The sequence below is a fragment of the Zootoca vivipara genome, chromosome 10 (assembly GCF_963506605.1).
Source record: "Zootoca vivipara chromosome 10, rZooViv1.1, whole genome shotgun sequence".
Lineage (NCBI taxonomy): Eukaryota > Metazoa > Chordata > Lepidosauria > Squamata > Lacertidae > Zootoca > Zootoca vivipara.
This window is the reverse complement of record NC_083285.1, coordinates 71757337-71768248: the sequence shown is the minus strand read 5'-3', so window position 1 is coordinate 71768248 and position 10912 is coordinate 71757337. Positions and strand designations below refer to the sequence as shown.

At 45.7% G+C, this 10912-nt stretch overlaps 1 protein-coding gene across 1 annotated transcript; it reads right to left on the bottom strand.

The window, feature by feature from the left end:
* Positions 1-425: 425 nt before the first annotated feature.
* LOC118090880 (oocyte zinc finger protein XlCOF6-like) lies at positions 426-10635 on the bottom strand. The gene is made up of 3 exons (XM_035127209.2): positions 10504-10635; positions 9120-9272; positions 426-3755 (listed from the first exon to the last, which is right to left on the bottom strand). The coding sequence occupies exon 3, from the start codon at positions 3626-3628 to the stop codon at positions 1871-1873; it is 1758 nt and encodes a 585-aa protein (XP_034983100.1). The 5' UTR covers positions 3629-3755; positions 9120-9272; positions 10504-10635; the 3' UTR covers positions 426-1870.
* Between the last annotated feature and the right edge of the window lie 277 nt (positions 10636-10912).

Sequence of the window (10912 nt, the reverse complement as noted above, 5' to 3'; positions counted from 1 at the left end):
GCTGCACCTTAAGGCATGTCGGAAGACTTCTCTCTCTAAACCCGTCACTCTATCTCTCTGACCACACCCACTCTCCTCTACTCGGCCGGATTGGTTTCCCTTTCAAACCAATGACAGCCAATCACCTGACAGCACATTACTGCTGAGTCGCTCTGATCCAGCACTTCTAGAGAAAGTATTGCAGGCTGGTTGCAGCAGCCGCTTGCAGCAGCTACTTTCACTTTACTAGCGAACTCAAGCTGCAGACTTACTATCTCACACAGCATTCTGTGGATCCCGACAGGGGGCGACGGTGTTTGGTGTGAAAAGAGTCTTGCATGCTTGAGTAGAGCAACTCCAGGGCATGAGACAAGTAGCAGCAGGGTAGGGGCCGCGTGTAGAGCAAGTCCCACGCTGAGGTCAAAAACAAACACAGAGGCAGCAGGAATTCTTCAGTAAGAGTTTACTGAGGTTTCAAAGCAAACCGTTCTCACTGGGTCCCCAAGTGAGGCACAAAGCTTAGCTCCTGAGAGCAAATCCAGTTTCAGCAGTAAAAAAAAAAAGCACCCCACAGGATATCTAAGTCAGGCACACCCACCGGCAGAAGGGAGCAAGGGAGGAGAGAGGCTGGGACGACACAGGGCAATGGAGGTGTGTGTTTCGCTTCCTGTCGTCTGGGCGGGAGCTCAGCAACTTGGCATCTTCAGGGGCTTCACGAAGCAAAGCTTTCTGCCAGCTGCTTCCAGGCAAATGCACATCCCAGAAACACACACTGTGATTCGCGGCGTATTGCCATATCAATTGTTTTTCAAAGGTTATTGCGATGTGGCCTAGAAACTGGTATTGGACAATATATCTCCCAGCCCTAATCCTCACCACCAGCAATCCAGATTCACCCTCACTATCAAATGGTACTTTACATCTTCGATTTTACTCCCTATTGTGAGTCATTTCCTTCATTATTTCATTACTACACAATTTTACATATAAACACCAGAACTCCACATACATGTCACACTTTTAAGATTGATTTCCTGCTGAGTTCATTGCTGTGAAGAAAAGAGTGGATTCAGAAGAACACGTTCCGCACTCCATACATCTAAATGGGTTCTTCCCTCAGAGCCCCTCGATGTTCCATTATAAGTAAAGCACTTTCTGCAATCTTTCCATTTAAGCTGCTTATCCTCTTTGAGTTTGTTGTTGGTTTGTACGGTTTCAACTCTAACAGTTCTTCCTGTCCATGAGTCTGTTGATGTGGGACTTCCACTAGGACTGAATCTCTATCTACTGTACTATCCTGTTGGGGTTCTAGACAGGACAGAGTTAAACACTCCTGCGGGCTTTCTTATTCTCTGGGTGACTGCCCATATTATCCGGGCATTTTCTCCTTTGTTTTCCAGTTCTGTCTCAGTCTGTCAGAGTATGTAGGAGTCTGAGTCTGAGAGAGTTAGTTTTCGTTTCTGTAAGAGAGATAGGAGCTGCAGACATGTTACTTTATGCTTCTAAATAAAGACTTATTAGAATAGAAGCATTGGTGTCAGTTGTTATTTGAGACACCACAATGGAGACACAGACAATTGCCATCGTCCTTGCTGTGCTGGAATTCTGCTACGTTTGAAGAGAATTGAAGTTTGGCTGTGCGCATTTGGAAGAGTGCTGGGCAGCCATAAACATCGGACAAGGTTGTAAATCGAGCTGATTATCCTGCCGGCAGTAAACTCCGTGGGCCAAAAGGTTTTTTATGACCCACAACCTTAAAATACCACAACATTTATATGTTTGTCTTTTGAATGAGTTTGTTGACGTAAATCAAGGGTTCCACTCTGACTGAAGCTCCTTCCACACACCATACATTTAAATGGTTTCTCTCCTGTATGTCTGCTGACATTTTCTAAGACTTCAGCACTGACTGAAGCATTTTCTGTACACCTGTGTGAGTCCGTTGATGTGTTCTAAGCGTTGATGTGTAACTGAATTTCTTTCCGCACTCCATACATTTGAATGGTTTCTCCCTTGTGTGAATCAGTTGATGTGTTCTAAGGGTAGATGTGTAACTGAAGCTCTTTCCGCACTCCATGCATTTAAATGGTTTTCCCTCGCCTGTGTGTGTCCGTTGATGTGATCTAAGGGTTGGATTGCTACTGAAGCTCTTTCCACACTCCATACATTTAAATGGTTTCTCTCCTGTATGAGTCCGTTGATGTATTCTAAGGTTTCCAATCTGAATGAAGCTCTTTCCACACTCCATACATTTAAATGGTTTCTCACCTGTATGAGTTTGATGGTGTAAAGTTAGGTGCGCATTTTGACTGAAGCTCTTTCCACACTCCATGCATTTAAATGGTTTCTCCCCTGTGTGAGTCAGTTGATGTGTTCTAAGGTTTGTATTGAAACTGAAGCTCTTTCCACACTCCATACATTTAAATGGTTTCTCTCCTGTATGAGTCTGTTGATGTTTTCTAAGGCTTCCACCATCACTAGAGCTTATTCCGCACACCATGCATTTAAATGGTTTCTCCCCTGTATGCGTCCGTTGATGTACTTTAAGTTTTCCATTATCACTAAAGCTCTTTCCACACTCCATACATTTAAATGGTTTCTCCCCTGTATGCGTCCGTTGATGTATTTTAAGGGTTCCAATCCGACTGAAGCTCCTTCCACACTCCATACATTTAAATGGTTTCTCTCCTGTGTGAGTCCGTTGGTGTGTTCTAAGGCCTGCACTGAAACGGAAGCACTTCCCACACTCCATACATTTAAATGGTTTCTCTCCTGTGTGAGTCCGTCGATGTGATGTAAGGCTTGCACTGAAACGGAAGCACTTCCCACACTCCATACATTTAAATGGTTTCTCCCCTGTGTGAGTTCGCTGATGTAAACTAAGACTTGAACCCTGACTGAAGCTCTTTCCACACTCCATACATTTAAATGGTTTCTCCCCTGAATGTGTCTGTTGATGTTTGTTGAGGTTTCCAATCTGACTGAAGCTCTTCCCACACTCCCTACATGTAAATAGTTTCTCCCCTGTGTGAATCCGTTGATGTGTTCTGAGTGTATCACTTCGATGGAAGCTCTTTCCACACTCCATACATTTAAAAGGTTTGTCCCCTTTGTGAGTCTTTTCGTGTGATTTAAGGTGTGCCCTCTGACTGAAGTTCTTCCCACACTCCATACATTCATATGGTTTTTCACCCGTGTGAGTCCGTTCGTGTAATTTCAGGTATCCACTCTGCTTGAAGCTCTTTCCACACTCCTTGCATTCATATGGTTTTTCACCCATGTGAGTCCGTTCATGTGATTTAAGGCTTCCACTCTGATTGAAACTCTTTCCACATTCCATACATTCGTATGGTTTTTCACCTGTGTGAGTCCGTTCGTGTAATTTAAGGTTTCCATTCTGACTGAAGCTCTTTCCACACTCCATGCATTTGAATGGTTTCTCCCCTGTGTGAGTCCGTTGATGTTTTCTGAGGCTTCCACTATCACTAAAGCTCTTCCCACACTCCCTGCATTTCAATTTTTTCTTGCCCATGTGAGTCCGCCCATGTGTTCTAAGTTTTCCACTATCAGTGAAACTTTTCCCACTCTCCATACCTTTAAATAGTTTCTCCCCTGTTTGGGTTTGTTGATGTGAACTATGTGTTCTCATTCAGTGAAGCATATTCCACATTTCACACATTTTAGTGACTATTCCTAGTGAAACGAAAGGTGTCCTGTCTCCCGGAATTCTGACTGTCTTCTCCATCACCTTCTTCAGAGTGGGCTGAGAGGAAGTCCTGTTTGGGTTTCAAGGAAGAGAACAAAGGGAAAGAGAACACATCAAACTCCATTAGTACCTCTCTTATTTCAACATCTCCTACATTCTACCATGTCCTACTCATGTTCCCAATTTTTAGGAAATGAAAATGCAATGATGTCAAATGATAGTACAGTGGTACATCAGGTTAAGTACTTAATTGGTTCCGGAAGACCGTTCTTAACTTGAAGCGTACTTAACCTGAAGCGAACTTTTCCATTGAAACTGTTACAGGTAAGTAGCCGTGTTGGTCTGACGGTGTCAAAACAAAATAAAAATAAAAAATTCCTTCCAGTCGCACCTTAGAGATCAACTATGTTTGTCATTGGTATGAGCTTTCGTGTGCAACTTCTTCAGGGGCCAAGATCCAAGATGTAACAGAACAGCTGCAAGGAATAATAAAACCCACTGACAATTACCCCTTCCTTTTGGTCCATGTGGGAACCAATGACACTGCAAGCCATAGCCTTCAGAAGATCAAAAGTGATTATGAGGCTCTGGGCAGGAAGTTGAAGCAATTAAATGCACAAATTGTCATCTCATCTGTCCTCCCAGTTGAACGACATGGCCCAGGGAGAGAGGGGAAAATAGGGGAAGTGAACAACTGGCTTCGCAAATGGTGCAAGAAGGAACGGTCTGGATTCTTAGATCACGGTCTGCAGTTTCTTGAAGATGGACTTCTGGCAAGTGATGGGCTGCACCTCACAAGGGTTGGGAGGAATGTTTTTGCCATGAAACTCAAAAAACTAATCAGGAGGGCTTTAAACTGGCTTATGTGGGAGAGGGAGACAGTGGTCCTGAAGGTAGGAGTCTATCAAATGCTGAAGATGATCACCCAAATGTCAAGTCCAAATGGAGCAAACAGCATGCAGACTTAGTGGTGGGAGGAAAAAATCCTTAAATAAGAGACATGGGGGAATGATCAATGGTCTTCAATGTCTGTATACTAATGCACAGAGCATGGGAAATAAACAAGATGAACTTGAGCTCTTGGTACAGCAAACTAAATACGACATAAAAGGCATCACTGAAACCTGGTGGGATGAGTCTCATGACTGGAATGTAGTAAAAGAGGGATAGAAATCATCTTTTTTGGAGAAAATATTGGCAGGACTTGGGGGGGGGGGGAGAATCAGACAACCTGAAGAACAACCTGAAAGGAAAGAAGACGAAATTGAGCAAGCCAGAATGGAGGGAGAAGAGGAAGAAGACGTAGATGAAGGATAAGAAGAAGAAGAGTCAGATGAAGAGGGTAAGTCTAAAGAACTTGGGGAAATATGAAAGATGTATGGGAGGGGTTTTTCCTCTTATTCTTGGTTTCGAATAGGAAGAAAAAAATGGAAAGTATCTCCCCCCAAAATGCCTTGAGTATAGAAAACCAGCTGTTTTTTATCCAAAATATAAAGCGTGTATTAAAGGTATCCTTTATCTTATTTTTAGTTAAGAAAAGACAATTTTTATAATTTTTTCTAATAAAGTGTGATGAAAAACACATGATGAAATTAAAATTATTATTGTGGAATGTGAATGGATTAAATGATAAAAAGAAAAGAAATAAGGTGGGACATATAATAAAAAAATCAAATTGGGATATTGAATGCTTGCAGGAAACACATGTAAAGAAAAAGCATGAAAGAGTATTGATCAATCCAAGTTTAGGAAAAGAATTCATTACGGCAGATAAAAAAAAGAAAAGAGGAGTGGTGATATATGTAAGGGGAAAATGGGAACCAAAAATGATTTGGGTAGTAATGATCGAAATAACAGTAGAAGGAGAAAATTGGATAATAGTGGGACTATACGCGCCAAATGGTAGTAAAGTAAGGTTCTTTAAGAAGTTGGAGAAAAAATTAATGGAATATCTGGAGAAACAAATAGTAATTATGGGTAATTTTAATGGGATAAATTGGACAAGTCGACCATCAAAGTAAAAAAAAGAGAAAATAAATTACCAAAAACATTTTTTGAAATGGCGGAAAATTTAGAGTTGATAGATTCATGGAGGTTTAAACACCCAATAGATAAAGAATTTACATATTATTCAGAACAACATAAATCTGCAAGCAGGATTGATGGAATATGGTTGGCTAAAAACCTAAGCATAAGAATTGGGAAAGCAGAAATCCAGCCCAGGACATTGACAGATCATAATTCGACAATTGTAATAACAGAAGAACAAGAAAAAGAGGTAAATAAAAGGTGGAAATTGAATGTATTTTTATTTAAAAAATGAAAAAGTATTACAGGGAGCCAGAAAATTAATGAAAGAATATTTTGAACTAAATTGTAATGGGGAGGTGAACTTGGAAACGGTGTGGGAAGCGGGTAAAGCGGTTGTAAGGGGTTATTTTATTAAACAAAACAAAATTGATAAGATGAAGAAAGAAGAGAAAAAATTAAAATTAATGGAAGAAATAAAAAAGAAGGAAAAAATATTATATAAAACTGGAAAAAAAGATTAATTGAGAGATAAAAATTTTAAGATTGGAATACGAAAATATGATAGAGGAAGAGATAAATAGGAAATTGGAATTTTGGAAGTATAGAAATTATGATTGGGCCAATAAGCCAGGGAAACTCCTGGTGTGGCAATTGAAAAAAAAAAAAAGAACTGTGTCGAGTTCTGGGCACCACAGTTCAAGAAGGATACTGACAAGCTGGAATGTGTCCAGAGGAGGGCAACCAAAATGGTCAAAGGCCTGGAAACGATGCCTTATGAGGAACGGCTTAGGGAGCTGGGTATGTTTAGCCTGGAGAAGAGAAGGTTAAGGGGTGATATGATAGCCATGTTCAAATATATAAAAGGACTAGTGTCATTCAGCCCGTTAGGTAAACGGGCGCTAGAAAAGTGCGGGCACTCTGCACACGCTCAGAGGCGTTGCTGCCCGACAACCGACAATGAGTTTCGGAGCGAGCCCCGCTCCTGCCGCTGGGAAAAGGGGGTAGGGAGGCGAGACAAAGGGAAGGGGGCTGAGGGGAAGCCGTGAGCCCTGCTCATCGTGGAGGCATTTCCCCAGCCGGCCTCTGAAGGGGGCGGAATGAGGCCTGAGGAAGGTTTCCGAGCTGCGAGGGGTGGCCGGAGCTGCCAGGAGGTGGGAGGAGGGGGTCCCGCCATTGTCCCGCCCAGAGGGGGTCGCGCTCCTGCTGCTGCTAGAACATAATGTGGTGGAACAATGCAACTTGAGAAGCATTGAAAAGAAGCCTACTCAGGTCAGTGCAATAGTGTCTGCAATGCTGCAGCATAAATAGCATCTTTACTTTCTCAAAGCAGCTCTGCTGGCCTCCCCCACCACCACCTACTTGCACATTGGGAAATATTTTCTGTGTCTAAAATACATGTAAATTCATTTACTCTGCAATCTCCTGATCTGTATTGGTTTCTGAAGCAAGGGACTGTTGGTTAACTGACACTCATAACAGATCTGGTTGAAACTCAAGCCTGTTCTGAAACTTTTATTGTCCCCATTTACTGTGAGTGGAGGGATGGAAGAGAAGCAGTGTACTGATGATATGTTGTGTCCATTTACTAAAATCAAGGTATTGCCCCAAGTTTGAAATCTGCAGAACACATTTTTAAAAAGACATTCCCAGTATCTCCCTGAAGGACACGACAGGGACATGTTGTTCCAGAAAGCAGAGAGATAGTTTGACCATATATAAATGCTGTTAATGGCACTTTACATTTTGTGAATTCTGTCCTCCCATAAGTCTCCCAGGCACAGTGGTAGGCTTGTGGCAGATCTGGCTTACCCAGTGGAAGATCAACAAATTTGTCCCTTCCCTCAGTCCCCGCCTTCTCTCTCTCATTCTCCAGGGGAGGCTGGGCTGCGGGAGTTGCAGGAGCCAGGAGCGTGTAGAAAGCAGAAAAGCCTTTCCATGTCCACCCTCAAGAAGATTAAAGAACTGGTGGACACCTAGAGTGCTCCTCAGTACTTTTTTAAAAATGTTTGTCCTACAGAATTTCAGAGGCGACTCTGCCTCAATGTTAGTTATTGAAAAAGTGGTATACTGTTTTTAAATGTTTGTTTAACCATTGCGTGTCCCCAACCTGTAAGGATCCTGGATTTTTTTGGGGGGGGGTGCTTCACTTCCTGGAGCGCTCCTCTTTCCCCCTCTCCTATTGTGGAGGAAAAAAGAAAAGTAAACACCCTCGGGGAGGGAGGGAGAGGGAGAGGAAAGGAAAATGAAGGCATCCCGTTCTATATCTTTGTTTTACAGCAATAAATGGTCGGACATGAAAACACACACACACAAAAATCCAAGCAGGCACAGCAGCGGATGATGTTAGAGCCGAGATCTGCCTCCTGCCTGGACTTTAATTTGTGGATTTCCCTTAGAGGCCACCTGTTTCATGCAGGATCGGGCTTCAGCGGAGGCTGGGGCTGCCTAAGCCCAGGGGAGCCGGGGTTTCAAAGGCATTTCCTCCTCCGAGCGGCGCTACGGTTTCCTTGCTTCTCAACTCCCCCCAATAACACATCTTCCTTTGCCCCCGCCACTCCGCTCCAAGTCCCAACGGCTGTCCGGCCGGGAACGGCAGTTGGCGGCCGCAGGGAAACGGGAGGCAGAGGTGGGGGGGGGGGAGAGAGAGAGAGAGCGCGTGTGCATCCTGTCTCTCAGTCCAATCCCTGTGTGCCTGGGGGACATGCGCAGTGACCCAGGGACACACGGGACAGCTTGGACGCAGAGACAACTTGGACTTTATTATATAGGATATATAAAAGGATGCCATATAGAAGAGGGTGAAAGGTGACTGGGAGTTGCCGCCAAGACCACATTTCACTCGTCCTAAAGGATCTTCCCTGGCTCCCAGTGTTGGTTCCGACCTTTAAAGTGTCATTGGTCTTCCGCTGGTTCCCTCATTGTGAGAAGCGAAGTTCCAGGGAACCAGGCACATGGCCTCCCGTCCTATGGAACGCCCTTCCTTCAGAGGTCAAGGCAATGAACAGCTATCTGACATTTAGGAGACAGTTGAAGGCAGCCCTGTATCAGGAGGTTCTTCAAATTGTGATGTTTTCCTCTTTCTTATATGTTCTGTAAGCTGCCCAGAGTGGCTGGGGAAACCCAGCAAGATGGGCAGGGTATAAGTACGACAATTGTTATTAGTATCTTGTGACATTTTGTAGTTCATTTGGAATTCGTACTGCAATATCAGCTCATGAAATTTTATGGGTGGAGAAAATCACAGGGTTGCCATAAACTATAATCCCACCCACAAACTCTAATTCACATACACGCTTATGGTGTTTCCTGCTTGGCAGGGGGTTGGACAGGATAGCCCCTTGGGGTCTCTTCCAACTCTAGGATTCTATACAGTCTGTAAATTTGGGAAGGTCGCACAGCTCACCTGGTCTAATACTGGCAGTATTTGGCCTGCATGCCTCCAGCTACAGGCACTGTCTATCATGAAAATGGGTCCTTTGACTGGAAAGATTCATGCAATGGCTGTCATCGGATGCTGATGGATTGTATCTCAGCCTGTCAGTCACTCTGACACTTCCTACAAAAAATAAGAGGAATAGAAATGCTTTTGTGGTGCAACTTCCTTATCAATCCTGAGCGTCTTTCCACGGACTCTGCACCCCTATTTCTGTTGACAGGTGTACATCATCCTCAACCTGAATGAACCAGGCAGTGGAAAAGACACTTAAAGATGGAAGCCTGAGAGAGAGGAAAAGGTTTCTGGCTGTTTCCTGGGTGGGATAGCGGAAACAAAGAGTCGCTTCCAGGAAGGCCTCCCCTCCCCTCTTCCTCTCCGGATTTCCTCTCCTCTCCAGGGGGATCAATGGTTGGACTGGGCAGAACCACAGAGTCTGGATGGGGGGGGGTTATGGGGCGGAAAGAGGATGGAGCTTTCAGGAAGGAAGGGGTGGGGGGACTGGACTCCCCACTATCAAGGGATCCATCTCTGGTCTTCTTCAAGGGGTGGTCCATTCCTGGGCGGGAGGGAGAAGCCAAGGCGGCCCCTCCGGAGATTCCCCGCGGGCGCCACGATGGAGACGTCTCCCTAAAGCAGGGGCTCCCAAACTAAGGCCCGGGGGCCGGATGCGGCCCAATCACCTTCTAAATCTGGCCTGCCGAAAGTCCGGAAATCTGCATGTTTTTACATGAACGAATTGGTCTGTGACCGTTTAATAAAATTTGATTTGATTTGTTTTGTTTTTACACGAGTAGAATGTATCCTTTTATTTAAAACGTATCTCTGGGTTATTTGTGGGGCATAGGAATTCATTCAGATTTTTTTTCAAAATAGAGTCCGGCCCCCTGCTGGAAAAGTTTGCTGACCCCGGCCCTAAAGACTGGTCCGTCTATCTCTCTCTCCCCGCCCCCCCCCCCCAGGGATGCTCCCCCCTCCATCACCCACTTCCTCGACCTGCCCTCCAAGGCCCCTTCTGCCCGCCCCATCTCTCAATCCGGAGGGACCCCCAAGACGAGCAGGGGAGGGATTTTTTGGGGGGGGGGTCCTTTATCCAGGCGTCTCTCGTGTCCGTTAACCCTTTCATGGCCCGACTCTCTCCGCGCGGAACTAGCGGAAACTGGGCAATGGGATCCTCGTGGGGACCCCCTGGGTGGGCGCCCCATGTCCCCCCCCCGCCAAGGAAAGCCCCCTTCGCAGCACCGTGCAGGGATCCAGGCCCCCCCCCCGGTGGAGCCCAGGGAAGGTGCTTTGGGGACCTGGAGGGGGGGTCTCTGGGTCCCTTTCTCCCCTCCCCCCCCCGCGGCCCCTTTACCTCTTTGTCCTCGCTCCCGATTCGCTTTCCCACGGGGGGGGGGTGTCCCGTGCCGCCCCTCCTCCCCTATCCGATAGCGCGCGCCCCTAGAGCTATGGCGCAGAGCAGCAATCCGGCGTAGAAGCATCACTTCCGGGAGAAGCAGGCAGGTTGGGGGGGAGGAAGAGGCGCATCGTATTGGGGGCGGAATTGGGGTCGTGGGGGCGGGGTGAGAGGGGGGTTGAGGGGGGCGGGGGAGAAGGTTTTCCCCTCCCCTCTTCCTTCTGGGAACAGGGAAGCCAGAAATCCAGCTGCAAAGTGGGGTCCCCTCTGATATAAGCAAAAACCTGCCCTTATTTACTTTCTTGGGCTCCTTGATCACTGCAGATGGTGGCAGCAGTCACGAAATTAAAAGACGCCTGCTTCTTGG

Excerpts from the sequence above, each read along its gene's own strand:
- LOC118090880 (XM_035127209.2), bottom strand. The coding sequence starts at position 3,628 with ATGAGAACACATAGTTCACATCAACAAACCCAAACAGGGGAGAAACTA.